The 24,250-nt window shown below is 31.3% G+C and overlaps 2 protein-coding genes across 2 annotated transcripts; both read left to right on the top strand.

Annotated features, from left to right (window-relative positions):
- The first annotated feature begins 3,433 nt into the window (after positions 1 to 3,433).
- Positions 3,434 to 6,648, top strand: LOC108843931 (apyrase 2). Its single transcript, XM_018617093.2, has 9 exons — positions 3,434 to 4,054; positions 4,251 to 4,379; positions 4,460 to 4,516; positions 4,600 to 4,692; positions 4,911 to 5,116; positions 5,250 to 5,341; positions 5,549 to 5,766; positions 5,886 to 6,075; positions 6,355 to 6,648. The coding sequence occupies exons 1-9, from the start codon at positions 3,620 to 3,622 to the stop codon at positions 6,465 to 6,467; spliced, it is 1,533 nt and encodes a 510-aa protein (XP_018472595.1). The 5' UTR covers positions 3,434 to 3,619; the 3' UTR covers positions 6,468 to 6,648.
- A 13,468-nt stretch (positions 6,649 to 20,116) lies between these two features.
- On the top strand, positions 20,117 to 22,144 carry LOC108844713 (NAC domain-containing protein 87). Its single transcript, XM_018618005.2, has 3 exons — positions 20,117 to 20,517; positions 20,804 to 21,084; positions 21,313 to 22,144. The coding sequence occupies exons 1-3, from the start codon at positions 20,316 to 20,318 to the stop codon at positions 21,835 to 21,837; spliced, it is 1,008 nt and encodes a 335-aa protein (XP_018473507.1). The 5' UTR covers positions 20,117 to 20,315; the 3' UTR covers positions 21,838 to 22,144.
- The last annotated feature ends 2,106 nt before the right edge of the window (positions 22,145 to 24,250 follow it).

The following is a 24,250-nucleotide window of genomic DNA, read 5'->3' as shown; positions in this document are numbered from 1 at the left end:
GCCTGTTAGTGTGAAGGACCAACAAGACTGGAAGATCGGTCTTGTATCTCCAGTTGGAAAAACTCAAAAGGGTATACGATCCCTCTAGAAAACGTCTTGCTTTGGTCTGCTGCAAGATGTTAGGTCAGTGGATGACTTTGTCAAGTTATCGGAAACCCTTCTATGGTGGCTGAGCAGAAATCTAGGGAGGCTGTTTCAATGCGATAAGGAGATGGTGATGGGACACGGAAAGAAAAGAGCTGGAGCTTAGGGCTCTAGCCCAAAAATCCCGGTCTGACGAGATAAGAGGAGGCAGAGGATTCGAGAAGAGCGTCCAAGGAAAATAATGTTTTGAAGGTAAGGATGCTGCCATGGGAAGAGTAGAGCAAGATCACAAGAGATATAGACCGTTGTACAAGCGAAAAAGTTTAACCAGGAACAAGGATGATGTACTCACCCACTGATGATGACCAATATAATGTGTGTGATATTCTTGTCTTTGATTACAATAGAATCAAGTTTATCTAAGTATCGACTTACCAGAAACATGGTGATCACAGTTAGCGTATTTTTTTCTTATGTTTAATTGATTGATTTTGATGATTACATTTGTGGTAATATAATCAATAATTTCATAATGTTATAATGCGTGCAATCTCATAAACATTAGCTAAAACTTTATGAACACCGTTCCGTTAGTAATTTTGTTGACCAAGAACACTGCTAGAGTGTAAATCAATGATGTATCGTAAAGAAACAGTCTTATTTATGAACACAGTAACATAAAAAAAAAACTCAAAACTAAACATTGACCATAGCATGCTTACAGAATTGAAAAGTTTTAGTTTTAATAAAAAAATAATGATCGGAAAATATATTTTCTTTTCTGAGCCAATCAGAAAAAGCATGGATATGAGGTGGCAATATACACATATGGTGAACAGTAACTATAAAAAAGAAAAAAAAAAACTCAAACTGAAAAACTAACTAATAAGTATGTTTCTTTTTTTTCAGTTTTTGTTTCTAAGATTTCTATTTAATTCGCTTTGGGTTTTTCGTGTACAATGGAGGTGTTAAAATGGAGGAAGGACGGCATCAACGCCAATTCTCTGAACTAGAGTTAAAGAAGTTACTGGTTTAAATTTTGTCCAACGGAAGAGACAATATCGAGAACGATTTTTGATGCCGTAAAAATGATCTTCGATAAGTTATCGTTGATCGATTTTGATTTTGATGTCCTAAATAAGTTATAAACAACATGGCAATCTACTTGCAGTTCTCCAAGTAATTGACTTTTTTCTGCAAGTAGATATTTATTTGGAGACATTCTTATAGTTTATTGTCGTGTTGTTTTATAACTTTGTTTGTTTCTTAAATATGAGTTTTTCATTCTGTTTCACAGGCTTTCGGAAAATCCTAAAACGGATAAAAAGAATGGAAAGAAGTCCTTCCATAACATGAAAGAAGACATCGGTGGGTTGGACTTGGAGAATGGTAGAGTTTCCCATGATCTTCCTTCAGAAAAAGTTTACCCACGCATTAAAAAAACTTTATAGAAAATGGTTATGGTGGAAAACTAAAGATTAAAATAGTTTGCCCTTTGAAGACTGCAAAGTACCAGAGCCTCTACTCAAGAAAATGAGCCTCCACGATGTAAATCTAATATACCTTCTTTGTCTTTTCCTTTGCCTAAGGTGTAAACGACGAAAGAGTTACAATATTTATTTTTGAATGTGATCATGATCCAACTTGTTATCATCGCTTCTGAAATGTATGGTTTTTCTTTACTCTTTCCTTGGAATTCTTGATAATATAGAATTGTAGCTTACAATATATATATATATATATATATATATATATATGTTTGATTGTTTGTTTATGCTTATATATAGGATGCACTTTTTTTTATTATCGTTGAAAAGGAACAGAGTTAGAGTTGGCACTGTCAAAAACTCAATGACTTTTTATATATGTTACTAGTTTTGACCATATGATACGCATACGCATGACAATATTGTTTTTTAACCAAATTTCAGATATATGTAACTAAAGTTACATGTATAATATAACTTGATTTATTTGAGGGAGATGAATATACATAAACAAACCATTAACACAAATTTATTATTGATTAACCACATGCATTTTAATTAAGATAGATTTGCTTTAGAAATTGAATTGATCTTAATTTGCTAGCTGAATATGAATATTAGTATAATTGATCTTTATGCTTTGTTCTTCATGTGTCTTTCCTAATTCTTAACTTGCCAACTTATGTTTTCTTATTACGTTCAGCCAACTGCATATAAAAACAATATTACAAATGCAACTTAAACAGTAAAGCAACATGCAAGAGAGAGACACCATTTCATGGAAACAAATGAAGAGATAAATTTCAGGATTTTGACAAAAAATAAATAAATGTCAGTATATATTTTTTTTTGGTCAACAATATCAGTATATAATAATAAAAATAATAAAGTTTAGTTTGAGAATAAGTGATATTTACTACTTAGTGTACAATAATCTTTTTAATTATATATGACGTAAATGACAACTCACATACTACATTTTCAATTTAATATTTTCCGACCATTACTCATTCGGTTTCAAAAGATGTATGTTTTAAAATTTTACACTTGTTAAAACATATAAACAACTTAGTATCAATGCATTATTTTCATAATTAATTATTCTCGACAATTTTTAGCCAATAAGATTTTAACAAACATGATTATATTTTTCAAAATTAAAATTTATAATTAGTTAATACATTGAAAATGTAAAAACATGTATCTTTTTGACACTACTTTTTTAAAAAAACATGATCTTATTAGAACGGATGAAATATTTATTTTCGAGAAATTTACCTTAGATAATAAAAGCATGAAAGAATTTGAATTTTTGAATGCCTATTATTCCCTGAAGTTGAAACATAATCTCCAGGTAAACGTGCCTAAAGATGGCCTGAGTTTTGGTACCCTTAGTTTATTTTGTTGATGTTTCTGATTCATGATCCTGCCAGTGCCACGAACAAAGATAGACAAGATTGTGAGGGCCTTAAAGGATTACAAAAGCAGTGTGTTACTTGTCTTGTTAATAGATGTTACACAGCTATAATAACCCACATAAACCGGTCACTAGTGTGAAAATGTCATAGACTATCTAAGCATCAAAGTCTTAAGGTTGTTTGGTTCCTTTGGTAAAGACTCATCATCACCACTTATTTGCAAGAATTAAAATTACATAAATTTGTTCCTAAGAGTTACAATGAAAAGTATAAAGACAGAACTTACATCGAATAATAAATCAGGGTTGTTTATGTAAATCAAGCAAACATTATGATACTTATTTTACACTCTCACTCGGTAAAAAATTTCAAGTTTAACGAATTTGAGTGGGAGTTACTGTCTCTCCCGCAATCGTAAAAGCCAGTAACGTCTTTTGTCTGTATCTCTCGCTCAAATACAAATACAGATCTCGAAGAAGAAGCTTCAAGGTAACATCCAGCTTTTTCTCCAGATCAATTCGCTCTTATTAACCCCATCGTTCGAATCTGGAGCCGTTACAGGATCCGCCGCAGACCACGGCGTCGTCCAACGGTAAGATCCGCTACCGTTCGCCTTCCTCCTCTGAGCTCATGGAGTCCGGAGCCGCCGCAACCGTCTCCTCCTCCGGTCACCATTCCCCTTCCTCCTCCTCCGAATCTCACCAGGGACTCCTCTCTGTCGACGGCGGAGGAGGGAAGACGACGGCGGCCAAGCGAGGTATTATCGGACGGCACGAGTCCATCGCCGATAAGATCCAGCGCCACCGAGGTATCCTGCTCTTGATTTCGGTTCCCGTCGTGCTGATCGGTCTCGTTCTTCTGCTAGTGCCTGGGAGATCGGCGTCCGACGCGGTGGTTGAAGAGTACACGGTGCTTAACCGCAAGAGAGGCCCCAACTCGAGGCCTCCGAAGAACTACGCTGTGGTTTTCGATGCTGGAAGCTCTGGTAGCCGTGTTCATGTCTACTGTTTTGATCGGAATCTGGATCTTCTTCCTCTCGGGAATGAACTTGAGCTCTTCCTGCAGGTAGCAAACAGTTTGGATTGGAGAGATTGTTCATGAATGCGTACTTGATGTGGCATTAGAACTACCGTTTTTACCTGCATTGTTTGATAGATCTCGTTAGCTTGATTCAGTCTCTTAATTACATTTTGTGTTGTTTAAGTTGATATGATTGTTGGAGATTTTTTGGCTCTAAACTGTTCACTGATTTGATTTCCAGCTAAAACCAGGATTGAGCGCTTATCCTACTGATCCACGTCAAGCGGCGAACTCTTTGGTGTCTCTTCTTGACAAAGCGGAAGCTTCTGTTCCACGGGAGTTGCGTCCCAAGACACCTGTTAGAGTTGGGGTATGGGAAACAGAGTAGCTATTCGTGTGTTGTCGTTGTTTAATTTTGTTAGTTATCTGAAATGTTTTTTTTTGCGTTAGGCAACTGCAGGGTTGAGGACGCTTGGCCATGAAGCATCTGAGAACATTTTGCAAGCGGTAGTTTTTATCTCTATATATTTTCTCATGAACATTTGCCTGCTCAGTTAGATCTTATACGTCATTGTAATTTTGTATATAAGGTTAAGGAGCTCTTGAGAGATAGAAGCATGCTGAAAACTGAGGCAAATGCTGTTACTGTGCTGGATGGTGCCCAAGAAGGTTCTTATCAGTGGGTAAGTTGTCGTTCGTGTCTTACAGGAAGTCATGTTGCTGTATTCCTAATGTGTCTGCGTGTATAATCTTATCCTGAAAAATGTTATCCTTTCCAAGTTTCTTACTAATTCATTAAGAAGCGTTCAATTTCCTCTAGTTTCTTAATCATTCAATAAGAAATGTTCAGTTGGCAACTGTAATATTTTGAAGTCTAGTTTAACAGGCTTCGACTTTGCAGGTGACAATTAACTACTTGCTAAGGAACCTGGGAAAACCATACTCAGATACTGTTGGAGTGGTTGATCTTGGAGGGGGTTCTGTACAAATGGCATATGCTATATCCGAGGAAGATGCTGCAACTGCACCAAAACCATTAGAAGGAGAGGATTCTTATGTCAGAGAAATGTTTCTAAAGGGACGGAAGTATTTCCTCTATGTTCACAGGTTTGCCAGCTGTTATGGTTTCCTTGATTTTTATGTTTTTTCAAATCTCTTCTTCCTTGCATGCCAGCCACACAATTTGTTTATGTTGTAAAATCTTTAATGTGAGATGCTATTTGCCTCTTATTGCTTGTAGTTACTTACATTACGGATTATTGGCCGCCCGAGCAGAGATTTTGAAAGTTTCTGAAGATTCAATCAGCCCCTGCATCATGACAGGCTATGATGGTGAGAGAGTATTGTTTTATCATGAAATCTGTTTCTTTCCAACTAGACTTCTTTGCATTTATCCTCATCGTATGGCACATGATTTCATTATTGTCATTAAATTTGACATCCTTTAGCTAGAACTCTCTGAACATGCAATTGCTCCTAGCAGATAGAATGAATAGTTTTTTTTTTTCATTTCTTCTCTGACATATTGCATCACTGTAGGTACTTACAAGTATGGAGGAGAAGAATTTAAAGCCGCTGCTGTGCAATCTGGCGCGAGTCTCGATGAGTGCCGGAGGTTAACGATCAACGCACTCAAAGTGAATGATACACTCTGTACACACATGAAATGCACATTCGGTGGAGTATGGAATGGTGGTCGAGGTGGCGGCCAAAAGAACATGTTCGTTGCTTCTTTTTTCTTCGATCGTGCTGCTGAGGTAAAACCAACAAAAAAAAAAGACACCTCTTCTTTTCTTTCTTTAAAACCCCATTTACACACCACAACCTGTTGTTTCTTCGTTAAACTCGGGACAATGGGATTTGGTCATGTGCACAGGCTGGATTCGTAGACCCCAAGCAACCTGTTGCTACAGTTCGTCCAATGGATTTTGAGAAAGCAGCAAAGAAAGCTTGTAGTATGAAGATGGAGGAGGGAAAATCAAAGTTCCCACGTGTGGAAGAAGATAATTTGCCTTACTTGTGCATGGATCTCGTTTACCAATATACTCTGCTCGTTAATGGATTCGGTAAGTATCAACTCACTTTCTTCCCCATACAAAATACTGCACAAATTATCTCTAGGTTTAGGATATATTAACACACTATACAGTATGCCATATATAAGAGTGGAGAAGTGTTAATACACTGACATTGTATGATGAATGTCATAAACTTATATCTTTGATAAACGCAAGTTTAGGATAATGATCTGGTCGACTGGTCCATGTTTGAAGTTTGTTTTTATTTTTTGTGTTTATGCATTTGTCAACTTTTATTGATTTTTTTGGGGCATGAAATAAAAATAGGATTGGAGCCATCGCAAACGATAACGTTAGTGAAGAAGGTGAAGTACGGAGAGCATGCAGTGGAAGCTGCGTGGCCATTGGGTAGCGCCATAGAGGCCGTCTCCTCACCATGACGGGCATTTTTTGGAACTACACAGAACGTAATTTTATTAATATTGATCGTCTTTAGAGAAATTGTTTTGCCACTTATATATATCTATACACATTTCTCTTTCTCAGATCTCTGATTATTTCATTTTTGTAAACTATAGAATCCGGGGATTGTTATATTTTTTATAAAAAAAGCTTGCAACATTTTCTCATCTTTTTCTGTTTCCCGCATCTTATCATTAATTTACCTTTTTTAGTTTGGCAGAACTCCTAATCTATTGACTATCTTTTCTTTTTAAACATACCTAGCATAGTTTTAAAAAATTCTTGCAATGGCATTTGTAGTATACTTGAATCATAAAGTACTAGGTGATCATCCGCGCCTTGCGCGGAGTGAACGGATTAAAAGAAATTATAATTTTTACTCTATAGATATCAAAAACATAAAAAGTGACATATTTATTATACATGGTATAGATTGTAGCATAAATAACGTTGATATAGAGATTAATGGAAAAAAAAAACAATTTGAGATTAAAAGTTTATTGAATTTTTCAATCAACAAAAAAATTTACTGAAGTATTCGGATAACGATAATTTTATTATGGTTGACAAAAAAGTAACTGTCTTATTATCGAAGTTAAATCGTTATATTTCGTTAAAATTATAATGGTTTTGAAGTAAAAATTGTAAAAGAATATAAATAAATTGAAGTAAATAATATTAGGTTGGAAAACAAAAGGAAAAATAAGTAACTGATATGAATTTTCAAATTTAGTGGGCTTATTAGGACTCAAAATTGTAAAAGAGACCCTTATCGAACCTTAATATCCATTAGACTCAAATACATATGAGCCTTTTTTATTTATCTTTTATTTGTTTTTATTAAAAATTCTCGAGGGGACATGAGATTAAGGGCTATGGTTCGGATGTGTTCGATCTCTTTTCTCATCACATGATATATCTAGATGTGGTAACAAAGTAAGGTTGTAAATCTCTAATTATTCGTATATTTCCAGACAATTTTGTTCAGAATCTTATATAATTGGAAATAATTATATGTATAGTACGAAAATTAAGGAAGCCCACGTTAAAAATCATGTTCTCCTTAAATTAAATCGGAAAAATTATATGAATTTCTAAATTTAATGTCTGTCACCATTTCTGATAATTTCGTAATCAAAATTTTTGTTGCAAAAATTAAGAGATTGCAAGAAATTTAATACGGAATTCCTTTTTGAATGTATGTTATAATATTTCAAAATTGCTCATAAATTTTTATATATGACATTTTGATTTTACAATATAAAACAGTTTATATCATCCCAAAATAAATGTCATGTATTCCATAAAATACAAAATATATTAATAAAAATAAAAGTCACATACCAAAGTTTTATAATCATATTTTCCAGTTCCTAGAAATGCATGTATCATTTATGAATCGTAAATAAATTGAATATTATAAAAATATGAATAGTATATATATAGTCAAAACCCTATCGGTTGTGACTATATATAAGGCTATCCTATTAGTTTCATATAGGTTTATAATTGTAGATTTCAAGATAATTATAGAAAGTATTATATACATATGGCGAAAATTAAGGAATTTCACACCAAAAATGGTTAGTTCTTTAAATTTAATTGAAAAGATATATAAAATTTCCAAATTTAATGTCTATCACCATTTATGATAATTTTGTATCAAACGTATTATTGAAAAATTGAAAGGATTGCAAGAAAATTAATATGGAATTTTTTTTGAATGTATTTTATAAATTTTCAAGATTGCTCATATTTTTTTGATGTATGACTCTGATTTTACAATATAAAACAATTTATATTTTCCAGTCCCAAAATAAATGTCATGTATCCCATAAAATAAAATAAATATTATTCAAAATAAATGTCATGTACTAAAGTTTATAGAAGAACATAATTATGAATATTTTATATTTTCCAGTCCCTAAAAATTGTCATGTATCATTTATGAATCGTAAAAAAGTTGAATATTATAAAAATATGAATTGTATATATAGTCAAAAATCTATCAGTTGTGACTATATATATCAGATTATCCTATTAATTTTGTATAAAATTATAATCGTAGATTTTCATATACTTATAGAAAGTGTTATATGTATAGGGCGGAAATTAAAGTAGTCCACATTAAAAATGATATTCGTCTTAAACTAATCGGAAATAATTATATAAATTTCCAAACTTGATGTTTGTCACCATTTATGATAATTTTGTAATCAAAAAGTAATTTTTGCAAAAAATTAGGGATTGCAAGAAATTTTATATGGAAATCATTTTTGAATGTATTTTATAATTTTCAAGATTCCTCATAAGTTTTTATATACGACATTTTGATATTAAAATATAAAAAAACTTATATTGTCTATCCCAAATAAATGTCATGTATCCCATAAAATACAAAAATATTCGTCAAAATAAATGTCATGTACTAAATAGAAGATTATAATTGTGAACTGTTTATATTTGCCAGTCCCTAAAAATGTCATGTATAATTTAGAATCGTAAAAAAAAACTAATATTATAAAATATGAATCATATATATATATAGTCTAAAGTCTAAACCCTATCAATTGTGACTAAATATATCAAAAAATCAGTAATTAGTCGTCCCAAATTTATAATTTGGAATGAATCAAGATATTCAAGATTTTATGATATATATTTTCCATGTTTGGTTACTAACCAAATGTTAGCACGACAAAACAACAGAATAAATAATATGTTATGGTCGTGGATAATTATAAAATGGAATGTAGCATTCGAATCAAAAATTAATCGAATCACGTTTAATGCTAATACAATATCAATTTTTACGTTAATTGATATAATAAACACACAACTGACATCTTCTATCTTTACTTGCCTTATTTTTTAAAATTGAGCAATAAATTTAGAGCTAAATTAGCGTGGAGATCAAGAGAACATTCAACTTTCCCTTATTTTGTATTAATAATTGAGAACATAATTTGGAAGGTCAAAAGGATGAAATCCCCGATTACGGATTACTTGCGATAATTTCTATTATATTCCTTATTTTGGTGGGATTATCGGTTGCAATAATATGGAATTAATACTAAGTGGCGACATTTCCCCACAGTACAACTGGAAGACGGACATCACTGAGAAACCATTGAAAATTCGAAAATTAATAATCAGTAATAGAGCAAGTGTATCAAAAGTATTTTTCTAAAATAACAACTAAGTGACAAAAATTTTGAATATGATTTTTAAACAGAACTTACTCTGCATCACGTATCAGCAATGAAATCTTTGGGATCTCTTTTCCATTAACTGAAAACATCTGATTGCGACCCACTTGCACAACATGTCCGATGACATCTATGTTAACCAAAATGGATTAGTAAAAAAACTATATAACAATACGCTGCTACTTAAATAATATTTGATGCTTCACTAACAAAAAAAAATTATAATTACCAATCAGAATATGAGGATTAAGCGATCCATCGAGGACGTTTTTGAAAGGCACAAAACAAAAGACAGCCATTTGTGTTGGAACTGAACGAAATGAAAATATGGAATGTAGCATTCGAATCAAAAATTAATCGAATCACGTTTAATGCTAATACAATATCAATTTTTACGTTAATTGATATAATAAACACACAACTGACATCTCCTATCTTTACTTGCCTTATTTTTAAAATTGAGCAATAAATTTAGAGCTAAATTAGCGTGGAGATCAAGAGAACATTCAACTTTCCCTTATTTTGTATTAATAATTGAGAACATAATTTGGAAGGTCAAAAGGATGAAATCCCCGATTCCGGATTACTTGCGATAATTTCTATTATATTCCTTATTTTGGTGGGATTATCGGTTGCAATAATATGGAATTAATACTAAGTGGCGACATTTCCCCACAGTACAACTGGAAGACGGACATCACGTTTAATGCTGATAATTATAAAATGGAATGTAGCATTCGAATCAAAAATTAATCGAATCACGTTTAATGCTAATACAATATCAATTTTTACGTTAATTGATATAATAAACACACAACTGACATCTCCTATCTTTACTTGCCTTATTTTTTAAAATTGAGCAATAAATTTAGAGCTAAATTAGCGTGGAGATCAAGAGAACATTCAACTTTCCCTTATTTTGTATTAATAATTGAGAACATAATTTGGAAGGTCAAAAGGATGAAATCCCCGATTACGGATTACTTGCGATAATTTCTATTATATTCCTTATTTTGGTGGGATTATCGGTTGCAATAATATGGAATTAATACTAAGTGGCGACATTTCCCCACAGTACAACTGGAAGACGGACATCACTGAGAAACCATTGAAAATTCAAAAATTAATAATCAGTAATAGAGCAAGTGTATCAAAAGTATTTTTCTAAAATAACAACTAAGTGACGAAAAATTTGAATATGATTTTTAAACAGAACTTACTCTGCATCACGTATCAGCAATGAAATCTTCGGGATCTCTTTTCCATTAACTGAAAACATCTGATTGCGACCCACTTGCACAACATGTCCGATGACATCTATGTTAACCAAAATGGATTAGTAAAAAAACTATATAACAATACGCTGCTACTTAAATAATATTTGATGCTTCACTAACAAAAAAAAATTAGAATTATCAATCAGAATATGAGGATTAAGCGATCCATCGAGGACGTTTTTGAAAGGCACAAAACAAAAGACAGCCATTTGTGTTGGAACTGAACGAAATGAAAAACCATGGGTGGTTCGTTACTCACATGGCTTTCCTTTTATAACAAATATCACAAAGAGTTTTTATAATTATGGTAACTAAAAACTAAGAATATGCTTCAAATATGAAAAAGTGTAAGAAATATCGCTAATCATATCAATTAAGCCTAACAATTAGGTGGTGATTGAGTTAATACGGAAAGATTGCGATCTGATTAGGGACTGAATCCTAAATCAATCATGCTTTGCGAGATTTCATATTCAGGATACAACCATAATTATTCCTTGACTCGCATACCAAATTGGGAGATTTTATATTCATGATTTGCGAGATTTCATATTCAATAATGGCATTTTTTGGGATATGATTATGGTTGTATCATAAAAATAAAAAAATATAAAAATTACGATAAACATAAAATATAAAAATTACGATAAACGGATAAAATATAAATAAAATAGAAAAGATGACAACTACCACTATTATAAGTATGAGCATTATATTAACAATAAATATATAAATATATATGTTCTTGGAACAAAAATATATATATGTTCTTTTGTTGCAACAAAAAAAATATATATATATATATATTATGTTAGTATGAGCATTATAACTTCAGTTGAGAAATAATATATCACCAAAATATAAAAGAAGTATACATAATGTTATTGTCTGTATAAACATAAACTATAAAAGAGACGTATAAAAGTGACATTTTCTGCGAGCATTATAACTTCTGTATAAACATAAAATATAAAAGAGGCATATAAGATGTAGTTTATGGTTTAGCATGAACGTAAAGCATTGGACATTAAAAATAAGCACATCAATTCGACACAAAGCATTTTAGGCAATAAGTTGTGCTGGATATTAATAACATTTATTTCCTTTTCAATATAACATATGTCCATTACAATGGCATGAGAGGTAAATATTCTAGGCAAGGATGGACTTTTGAAAAAATGGTGTGAGGTGAAATGTGGAGATGCCACATAGGAAATGGCACACATGTAATAAACACATGAGCAAAAGGTTAATTTGATTAGTGGTCACCTCAAATAATAGTAAGGGGATATTATTTTAAATTAAAGTGATTTAATCACTTTGACCAAAATTGTTAATTTAAGGAACAATGCCAAATGTTACACAGGAGAATAAATAAACTGATTTGTTTAATGTGTCATTGTGGTGTTTCGTTAATCCACGTGGGGACTGGCCTCCATTAAGTGTCTGTCACTTGAAAGATAGGCAATTACTTGCACACAACAAATCGTGAATCATCATTCTATCTGCTCCCTTTTTACATAAAAAGTTATTAAATACAAATATTAACAAAAATTTAGGAAAACAATTATATTGTGTTTCGAAGTAAAACTATATAGAATAAACTCTCTGTGACATTTTCGGGATTTGTTAAAAGATAATATAAGACTACAAAACATTGTAAACTGTCTAACCATCAAATAGATAATAATTAATAACTAAGAAAAATAAATTTTTCTCAAAAAAAAAAACTAAGAGAAATAGTTAAGGTTTACGTTAAGTTTTGGGATTCATAATTTTATCTTTCATGTTTAGAGTATGACGTACGAAATATTTTGTCTGGTCCGTCCGAGGATGGCATATATGGGTCCAAACTGTGCAACAAATTATGAGAACGTACTGTACGCAATATATATGATCGAACCGGCTTCGAAAAACCGTGTATTATTGAGTAACCAGGAAAAGTTGCTCAAAACGAGTATAAAATGCCAAAGCCTCTAATAGCTCATGTGGCCTAGAGCTCCACCACATTCTTTAGATTCAAGGCAAGAGGAAAATAAACAAATTCAAATTCAATACTCATGGTTCCCTCAAAAATATACTATTAGGCAAATTTGATGTATTCAAGTCTGAATTTCTGTTGTTCAAAAAACTAGTGAAACTATTGCTTAACTAGATAGATAGTTGTTAAAAGTTCTAAAACAAACGGACACGTATTTGCTTCAATCACTGCAGTTTGAAAGTTTTCACATGTTAAGTTTTTTACCTGATTTGGAAAAACAATGAATAGAAATTTACAATTGTTTCCATGTCTCATCTACCACACTTAACCACATTCATACCGGCAAAGATATTAATCATACATGTATTTTTAATCGAATCAAAATGTTAAATGATTTAACCACTAAATATCATATCATAATAATTAGTTCATTTTATATATTATTATTTTTTTAATATCTTTGCCGGTATGAATGTGGTTAAGTGGTAGATGAGACATGGAAATGTACTACAATATTCTATGGGGTTCGAGTCTGCAACAAAGTCACAATTATGTGAGAAGTCTAGCGTTAGACTTCGATCCAATTAGTTTATTTGGTAGTTTGGTAGACTATTCAGCTATCTCCTAGTATTTGTTAGAAGACATTTTAAAATTTGAATTAGAGAATGTAATAGTCAATATACTTTTTAACAGTAAATGTGTTTTTCGCCGATAGAGTATATAAAAAAAAAATCAATATCTAGGAAACATGAGAATATTTTCAAGCTTCATGGTGAAGTTAAGTTTCATATTTCAATGAATTATTGGGGAATCATTTGAATTTTGTAAATAGAATAAAGCAAACTCAATAATACCAATGTGTCCATAAAAATGAGGACATCTGACATATTTACTGTCAAAGGAGAATCGTATGTGGTTACGTTCAAAAATGGAAAAGACAACTTGATGAATTAAAAAAAAAAAACAATAGTTTGATTATGAAGACTATAAACCCTTAGGATTAATCTTATATGGAAGACAATATTTTTTTTAGTTATAAATTAACTGAAGTAATAGAAAAAATTGAAGTGATTGATCTTAATTCAAGATATGTGATGCAATATGTGAACTGTACTGGCCATGACCTTATATTCGAGAATATGTCAATATATTTTTAAAGAAATTTGAGCATGGATCATTCAATTTTCATGCTCAGACATTTTAAGAGACATAATTTCAATTTGTTATAACTATTTAGTTGATATTGATATATAAGTCGTTTACTGTAGCGCTTTTTGAGACATAGCAAAATGAGTCTGAACCTATCTAGTAAGGGGAAGTTTGGAGAACACGCATGAATAAGTATCATGCTTTGATTGGTGGGCTGTATCATTTTCCGGATGTGACACTTACTTATGACCCATTCATTACCTATAATTCAACTGTGGGAATATTATCTTTTGTTTACTCATTTTGCTTACCATATATCAGCGTATATGAACAAAACACACATATATGTATATCATTTGTTGTGATAAGATTTGATTTCCGATGCAGTAATGTTTAATGTTTTTTAGATTGTATACGTTTAACCACATACATATGAGTACGTGTGACATTTAGAAAATGCATGTATGGTTGTCTTGTAATGGGGGAGCAATTACACGGAAGATTAGATAAGTCGTTTTCTAATTAAGTTGATTTCAAAATTAGTACGTATATCGCAAGAACTTGATTCAGCTAATAAAGAAAATGATCAAAATTGACATTTGAATTTTAATATAAACATGTAAGTTTTTCAAATATTAATGAAACTAAGAATAGTTTTAATTTACTTTGCAAACTAGCTATTTTGTTTACGCCAAAATATTTTAACTCGTTTACATTATATTAGAAAATTGTATTTTACAATATGCACAAAATATATTTATCAGAATTTACATGGAAAATTCACATAAATAATTCGGATGTACCCTAATTATGTGGCAAAAAACTAGAAGAAAAAAAGATCGTGAGTTGTTAATCCTTTCTAGTTTCTAGGTACGTACGTATGAAGATCTCCAAGGCATATTCTTATGTTATTGTTTGCACGTATAAACGCATAGTTTAATCAACTAAGTATATACGTGTTTAAGATATAATGAATACACGTAAATATATTTCCCCAAAGCATATTCTAATCATTTTTATCCACTACTAATATAAACCATGCGTATGTGATCGTTTTGGATAATATTATTGTCGACATGTATTTTAGTTGTAACTCAATCAATACATGCGATGAAAGAAAACATGATATTATCCAAAATGTTTATATATGTTTATATTTTTACCACGAATTTTTTAGTATATATATGTTTGAATGTAGATGTATACGTAGGAATATAGAGATATGGAACATGTATGACAGAATGGTCCTTCTAAGGAAAAAATTGGGTAATTGGCTTTTAAACTTTACGAATCAAAATTTAAAACCAGTTGATAAGATAAGACAATCTCTAGTTGTCTGTTAAATAATCGTTTAAGAAGATTATCTTTTTCTCTTTCAAATGACGTACGACGGCGCATCATATTTAATGGTTTAGTAGATATACAGATGGGACTAGTAAAACATACTCTAATGATCAAAATATAACTGTCAAAATATAACTGTCAACATATGTAGATTTGATACATAGTTGATTAAACATATTTTCATCCACATCTAGCTACATACATGTTTAGCTACATATATACATCGTGCCTTGTGAATATTCAAATCTTAACTGCAAGATATGTATATATATGTGTGTGTAATTTTCATTGAATCTTTCGATAATTCACACACACATGACATACAAAATAAATATACAATAACTATTTACATGGTAACTATATTAAACTCTAAATATATTTGAATTTGTCGTCTTTATTGTTTTCGAACTTTTTTTAATCAAATCAAATGGTTATACTAGTATACAGAGAATTAAAACCAAATTCAGTATATAGTCGTCAAAAATCAACTGCCGCTTGAATTAGTTTATACCAATTACATAATGACATAAATAATAAACAAGTAAATCGTATATATGTATTATTATTATGATATGCTAAATTTCGAAAATTGGTTAAAGGGCTTTTTAAAAAAATTGTTCAACATGACTTTTCTGTATTATACATATTAATAAATTAGATTCATACCAACAATAACAATAGCATCGATCCTAACTTCTTGTAGGCTTGTAGCTGCAACATACATCTGTGGTCTGTCTCAAACTACGAAACAAACAATTTAGGTCTATATTTTATTTCAACTTTTGGATTATTGTTATAATAAGTTCGTCAATTTGATCCACAAGTCCATATATAAACATTTCTTTTAAACTAGTGAGATTAGCTTCTAAGATTTTATTTTTTTTTTGAGAAAAATTAGCTTCTAAGATTTCCAAGATATATATATATATATATATATATATACACACACATACATACTTGAAAATCAGTGGTGGTGGCCATGACTTTGAGCAATGTTGAATGACATCATATTTATCATACATGGGCTACATCATTATACCAACTTTAAAATAGGAAGGATCATGCGTTTTATATATGTAAATCACGTACGGAATATTTACAATATTATGTTTATATTCTTTGCAACAATGTAGATTATATTCTTTTCAACAATGCATGTTTATATTCTTATACTATTTTTTTTTGAAAAAAAAATATATATTCTACTATTTACATGTTTTTTTATTGAAACACTAAAAGATAATATCTCTGTGACAGTATTTTTCTTTACCTAGATATTTGAACTATATTTAGTAAATACTTATTCTAATCACTAAGGTAGATATCTGATTTTTGGTTTTAGCATTTAAATATCTTAGGTAGTTACTTCCCCACCAGTACATGACACATGTGACTTTCTAAATCGAGCAGAGCAGCGAGCAACACATACACATACACATACATAAATTCATTAGCATAATAATCTATATACACATTGTAAATCATAAATATAAGAAACAAAAAGAAAACAAGAAATAAACCGTAACTAAAAAAGGAAGAACTGACGATTTCTCAAATTTAATCGGCCTGTGGTGGGGTGAGTCCACGTGGCCCATTATGATTCGCCGTATACGAGAGTGATGACGTAAAAGTCGACGTCAGAGATCCCTCAGCCAATGGGTGGCTCCTTCGCTTTGCAGTCTCGTCTTCGGGAGCAAAAGTCAACCTTCTTAAGCTACATCCACAAATTCCACATACATTTTTTTAAACATCCTTCCACAGGGTTGGTCCTCACGAAAAATAATGAAATACAAATCATGAAAAAATATATTGGTTTATTTATTTATTTAATTATTCTAATCCCTGATTTCATTCCATATCTTTCGGTCCACATTATATTATTATAAACCGTTTGTAATAAGAATTGTTAGTATTATCCAATTTCCTTAATATATGCTCCACATGTGATAACAAACGCGTTTAAGTGAGATAATTACGGGTAAAAGGTTGAGACAGTTTAAGGTAAAGACAAACAAAGATTCTGACTCTGATACATACTGTCAAATTGTTTGGACTTTACTAACATTTTCGCGACAAATCAGTTTTATAAACCAATTTATGTATAACAGCAGATAATCTAGTGATTTTATTCTTAAAATTCACGAAAACAGGTTTTCTTATATACCCCCAAGTAAGCACAGTTTACAACAGTGGGAAAAATACTAACATCTTTGTCTTTTAGAAATGGTTTACTAAATAAAAATTAATTTGTTGTTTATATATGTGATGTCACATGTACTATTCTACATCAATTTAATAAATGTCAATGCTGATTAATATATTCGTACATGTTAAGTTCGCCGGTCAATAAAACGAACAAATCAACGAAATATTTTAACACTAAACTAGTATTAAAAATGGGCTAAGAAGGAGAAAAATATGAATAAATTGGTAAAAATGCTGGAATCAAGTCGGTGGTTTGTTACAGCGTGCTGACTAAGACGATTTTCCAATTTAATCTGAGTCGGCAATGTGTAGATTATTACAAAACTCATATTTAAAATGTATATGTGTCTTTGTGTTAATATTATCCAGAAGATGACAGTCTGGAAAATCGATGGATTATAAATGAGTATACACAATAATTATACGGCAATATGCAATTATCACACTTTTGACCAAAAGAAAACTTACTGTTCGTTTTATAACCGTAACTGAGTTCCAAGTTCGTAATAATGGTGTACGTATCAGTGTTTATACGAAGCTCGAGTAAACGAGACCGATCATAGTAATTTTCTTTTGTCTAGAGTCTAGACTAGACTACGCAATATAATAGCGAGCAAAGACAATTTTACAGTTAATCTGGTTGGAGATTAGGTGTCATATTTCAGAATTCTACAGGAAATTCCGGTTTGAGGGACCAAGTTTTTTTTTGTTATTTTCGAACAATCACAAGAAAATGACGTAATGAAATATTTCTTCATTATCATAACACTCATAAGCAAGAAAAAAATGATCTTCTGTGATCAAATACTAGAAACAACAGATTGTGACGAAGCTGTGAATACTGGAGTCAGCCTTCCATGGGCCAAACAAATGTATTGAAAACAGCAGCAGTTTAATATTCAAATATTTTTTTTTCAAAAAAAAATATTCAAACAAAATTTATATATTCAGCTTGCTAATTAATCAATTTATTATTTTCGTATTGATTGTTTAATTGAATTGGTGGGGAAGTTTTCGCCTTCAGGGTTAATTTACAAAAATGATACGAAATATTAAATTCATAGTAGAATACACAACCTCACTTTTGTTTTCTATTTTGATGATAAATATATATGACCTAATTCATGTTTTGTTTCTGACGTCGATATATATGACCTAATTAGAGTAGTCCGATATTAGACTAGTCCGATATAGTTTTACAAGCGTAGAGTAGTCCGATATATGGTATTACTCAGTTTGGATTTAAAGTGCTATATTCTACCCGAGTTTGCAAAATATTTATGCAATCTCAACTTCGAAAAGTTCAAAAAGAACCTCAACTTCGTGGTTGGACGTCCCTATTATGATTTTTCAGTCAATAACTTGATGACTTGACTAGTCGATATTTTCTTCGACTTGGGAAAAAGGGTTATTCCCAACTTATAAAAAGCATGAAATCTAACACCTAAATTTTATTTGCTTATTTTAAATGAAAACTAGACACAAGTATTCTTTGTATTGTGTACTATTCTTAAGGGGGTTTTCTCTGGATTAAAATGATACGTTTACACCCGGCGAACAGCATTATGTTTTTTTAAAGAAAAAAACCTAACATGTATATTAGTTTTTTCAATCTATAATCTTTCACACATTATAAGCCTCTAGTTGATTGATTAATTATATATGTCTTTATTCGGCTTCACTAGAAAGGATAAAGCAAACACCATATAAAAAGGCAACAGCTTTTTGAAGTAGATGAAGTGGTGTTAAACAAGTCAATAATAATCAAATTAACTATATATATCCTCTAATATACACGAAAACAAATACTTAAACCATACATATAATCTTCTCGACTTTATTAACGATAAATTAATAGATACTTATATATAGAGTTTTAAAATCAATAAATAACTCAGTATAATTAATGGATACTTATATATAGATTCCTTAAGGCCTTTTTCTTTAGGACATTAATCAAATTAAATAAAGGAAATCTTTAATCATGGGTCCACACATAAAAAGGTTACAACTTATAACCAGTTTTAGTGATTTTATTTTCCACACGTTTTCTGTTTGATATCAAGTTATACTACAAGCTTTCGTTCCCACCGTTTCTTGTTTTCAAGACCAGCTGACCCACAGGCTTTGCAATAATAAACCTATAATTAAGAATAAACTATCGGTTACATATATGGAAATTCATATGAGACGTTTGATGAATTTAGTTAGAACGACTGCAGATTATGAGTAAATTATATGACCGAGATTAATAATTTATACTGTATAAAACAAATAAGAATCGAATGGTTGTCTATGTGAAACTTGTTCAACAATTCAGGAAGTTGCTTGGTGTCTACGGATCTTTCAAAATCACCAAAAAGAAGGAAAAATGAAGAAAGAAACAATAATAATTTTTAATCTTTTATTTATCTACAAAGGTCCCCTATTTCCTCTATATAAGCCACTTTTCCACTCTTTCAATACTTTTATTTCTCTGCCTTTAACTGCCCAAAAGATTCTCCAGCTAGCTTTCTCAACATCATTTTCTTTCTTCATCTCCTTCTTGTGTCTATCTCTCTCTAAATCATCCCATCTCTTTTCTCTTGATCTCTTGTTCTTGAATCTTTAAACTAAAAGAGAAACAAACACACATATAGATTGTTACACTGTTATATAGTCATGGCGGTTGCAGTAGAAGAAGGCGTGGTGTTGAATCATGGAGGGGAAGAGCTTGTGGATTTACCACCTGGATTCAGGTTTCATCCAACAGATGAAGAGATCATATCGTCCTACCTCAAAGAGAAGGTTTTAGACAGCCGATTCACGGCTGTGGCCATGGGAGAAGCCGATCTTAACAAGTGTGAACCCTGGGATTTACCAAGTAAGTTTTATTCAGAAAAAATTCAATAACGAAAACTCAAAATTCAATTGTTCTTTGACCATTTCATGAGTGTTCACACATAAAACATAAAAAGGCTAGCTTCTTGATTAAGATTGCCAATTCTGGAATCATATTTTCAACACTTGTTTTCATCCAATTTTTCAAACTTCAAAACTAAACAGATTTTAGTCTTTTTGACCGTTTTTAAACACAAATGAAAGGCTTATTGATTAAGATCATGCTTCTTAGATTCTTGTTTTTTTTTTTTTTTTATTGGTGTATATAGAGATGGCAAAGATGGGGGAGAAAGAATTTTACTTCTTCTGTCAAAGGGACAGGAAGTACCCGACCGGTATGAGGACGAACCGGGCAACCGAGTCCGGTTATTGGAAAGCGACCGGGAAGGATAAGGAGATCTTCAAAGGCAAAGGTTGTCTCGTTGGGATGAAGAAAACACTTGTGTTTTATAGAGGACGAGCTCCACGAGGTGAAAAGACGAATTGGGTCATGCATGAATATCGTCTTGAAGGCATATATTCTTATCACAATCTCCCCAAAACCGCAAGGGTAAGTTTATATAAATCTAATCCATATATTCTCATTTTTAGTTTTAGTTTTCTTAAACCAAAAGTATGTTAAATTTGGTTGAAATTTTGTCATTTTCAATAAGTTTGATTGAGTCTCATATATCCAATCCAAGATTGAGTTCCAAGCGTCAGAAAATAAAAGATTAATTGAATCCAAACTCATAACCAAACCTAATCTCTTTGTTGGTTTGTGATCTTGATTACACAGGACGAGTGGGTCGTGTGTAGGGTTTTTCACAAGAACAATCCTTCCACTACAACTCAACAAATGACGAGAATACCCACTGGAGATCTCACAAGAACGGATTCTCTAGAGAACATTGATCATTTCCTAGACTTCTCATCTCTACCTCCTCTCATAGATCCGAGTTTCACGGGTCAACCCAACTTCAAACCTATCAACCCTCCCACCTACGACACCCCGTCACCAATCCAACTACATCAGTTCAATTCTAGCTACCAACCAATCTTTAACCACCAGAGTTTTGGTTCTGCTTCTGGTTCTGGCTCTACATACTACAACAACAGGGAGATGATCAAGATGGAGCAGTCTCTTGTTAGTGTATCTCAAGAAACATGCCTAAGCTCAGATGTGAACGCGACCGCGACCACGACCACGGAGGTATCTTCTGGTCCGGTAATGAAGCAAGAGATGAGTATGATGGGAATGGTGAACGGTAGCAAGTCTTATGAAGATCTATGTGACTTGAGGGGGATCTTATGGGACTACTGAATAATTTTACCTAGCTTTGGGATAATTATGGTTATTTTATTATTTAATTGTGGTGAAAGAGTATATTTGTTGGTAGTTATTACATATACATATAGGATTTACTAGGGGATTTATCCTAATTATGTTTGCTTCATTGATCTTATTTAGTTGATTGGTTAATTAGGGGTTGTGATTATTTGGGATTTTTAGTGCATAGGTAATATATATTTCTTGTACACTGTATAATACATATACTTTCATATATATAGTTTCTTATAGAGTTTTGGTTACCAAAGATTTTCGATCAAAAAAGGTTACCAAAGATTAACGATCTCTCGTCTAGAGTTGTTAGTTCAATTCGATATACTCAGATTAGTTCAAACTCAAGTAGATAACGTTCCCATTCAAATACAAAAAAATGATCATAAATCAACAACTTTGTGAATGCATGCAAGATAACACATTTAAATCTTTAATGCTAATAGATGTTGATAAATGGTTTTCAGTTTACCATTTGCATCACTTATGATCACTTAACAATCAACATAATGATATTTTATATTCTTGTTTGAGAATTAAGAAATTAGAAATGCATATTGATGGAGTCTGAATAAATCTCACAGAGAGGAAAGAAACACAGCTCATGAAGCATGTGAATGTTCCCCGAATCTGGGCAGCATATTAGCCATGTCATATGCACAATAAATTAGATTATTATGGCACTATCTATTAATATATCATTCATTTACTATATTAAAAACATTTCAACTAAGAACAGTGATTAATGATATGGGTTTCTTGTGTAAATACAATTCCAGATCCCTAAGTCTTGTGTCTTAAGGAACTTGGTTAATACAACCACATTACGTTTTCCTACCAAATATTTTAATAACTGGACGCTTTTCGTACGTTTCATATCATTTTTTCACTTGATTAATGATATGGGTTTCACTTGTGATAACATCTGTTAGTATCGTATATACACATCTTTCGTTCTTTCTTCAATACATTTAAATAATATCTTAAGGAATTTTTTTTCTTGGGTCCCGAAGCACAAAGCTTGTCTTTACATAGAATAATATATGGCTGCAGATCTGTGTTTAAGATTTGGCAGCAGATCTGTTTTTTGGTTAAATGTAATGTACTATATAATATTCTTTGAATTGAATCCTTGAGTTGCTAAAAAAAAAGAATTGAATTCTTGATATTTCAATATATAAAACGACAAAGATAATACATTTTTCATAATGGCACCAAAGAAACAACCTGTTGTATATACATAATGGCATAATGCCATGCTAATACATCCTATTTATAGTTCCTTGATTTTAAGTTTGATATTTTTCAATGCACTAATTACCATAATGTTCTAAAAGGTTGGTTTGAAACGTTCATATGTATGTAGATAATTATCTAGGCGACTAAAATAATTAAGAACTCGATTAACCGTACACAAATAAATGATGCCTCTAGTTCAATGTACTACTATGATTGTTTGGAAATAAGCGTGTGAGTCTTTTCCACCTCAACTCAAATTCAGGACATGAATCTCATTAATTATTTTGTTGAATTTTGGACTTAATCATAAAAAATGATGTAAGTATAAACCTAATTATAATTGTTTACAACTAAACTCTATACTATAGAGACTTCTGCCAGAACATAGAATCATTTCTCGTTTTTAGTATTAATAGATTCTTCTTTTTTCTCCACTGTTAAAAGTCTTCTTCATGTTGACAAAATATATAGATTTAAGTTTTCTTTCTTCATTTTCGGAAGAGGTTAAATATTTCTTCTTTTCAATTACTAGTAGATTACTTGGTTTATATATCATATGCTATTCTTTATGAATGAACTTATCATACGAGGAATCGATTTAAAAATAAACGAAATAGTAATTTTGGGAAAAAGAAAAGATGCATGAACGCGAACATTATCTGAGTGCGCATAATTACGGGACTTTCCATTTAAAGCTAAGCTTTTAGATCGATACCTGTAGCAAAAGCTAACCGTTTCTCTTTTCCCTCTTTTTTTGGTTTCTAGATGATATATATGATCTTTATCATCACCTAGTCTCTCCCGTCTCTTTCTTTTTCCTTTTTCTTTCAGTTTATAATGTTATCTACATCAAACCATTTAACTATAAGTACAATAAATTTGTCTTCAGGAAGGTATATACATTGAATGAGAATCTTTTCTTGTCATGATGAACACTGAACTTGATCGATGATTGAAGTTTAATATTTTGTGTCAGTTCTATTTTCTGTCGTCACCTAAATTCAAGACAATAGAAAAAAGCAAGTGTGAATTTCTACCAATATAAATCACATAATAATAATACAACCTAGTACTCTATCAAAAATATAATTAAAAAAACGTAGTATGTTGGAAAAGGAGATTTGACGGTCACAAACTCACATGCACTAGCCAATGG

The sequence above is a fragment of the Raphanus sativus genome, unplaced genomic scaffold (assembly GCF_000801105.2).
Source record: "Raphanus sativus cultivar WK10039 unplaced genomic scaffold, ASM80110v3 Scaffold1169, whole genome shotgun sequence".
NCBI classification, from domain to species: Eukaryota; Viridiplantae; Streptophyta; class Magnoliopsida; order Brassicales; family Brassicaceae; genus Raphanus; species Raphanus sativus.
Note: the sequence above shows the minus strand (reverse complement) of the source record. Positions and strands in the feature narration are given on the sequence as shown.

Bases quoted from the DNA above. Each gene is read 5' to 3' on its own strand.
- LOC108844713 (XM_018618005.2), top strand. From the start codon at position 20,316: ATGGCGGTTGCAGTAGAAGAAGGCGTGGTGTTGAATCATGGAGGGGAA. The intron at 20,518-20,803 runs GTAAGTTTTATT...TGGTGTATATAG, and splicing joins TGAACCCTGGGATTTACCAA to AGATGGCAAAGATGGGGGAG. The intron at 21,085-21,312 runs GTAAGTTTATAT...TTGATTACACAG, and splicing joins ATCTCCCCAAAACCGCAAGG to GACGAGTGGGTCGTGTGTAG.
- LOC108843931 (XM_018617093.2), top strand. From the start codon at position 3,620: ATGGAGTCCGGAGCCGCCGCAACCGTCTCCTCCTCCGGTCACCATTCC. The intron at 4,380-4,459 runs GTATGGGAAACA...TTTTTGCGTTAG, and splicing joins AGACACCTGTTAGAGTTGGG to GCAACTGCAGGGTTGAGGAC. The intron at 4,517-4,599 runs GTAGTTTTTATC...TTTGTATATAAG, and splicing joins CTGAGAACATTTTGCAAGCG to GTTAAGGAGCTCTTGAGAGA.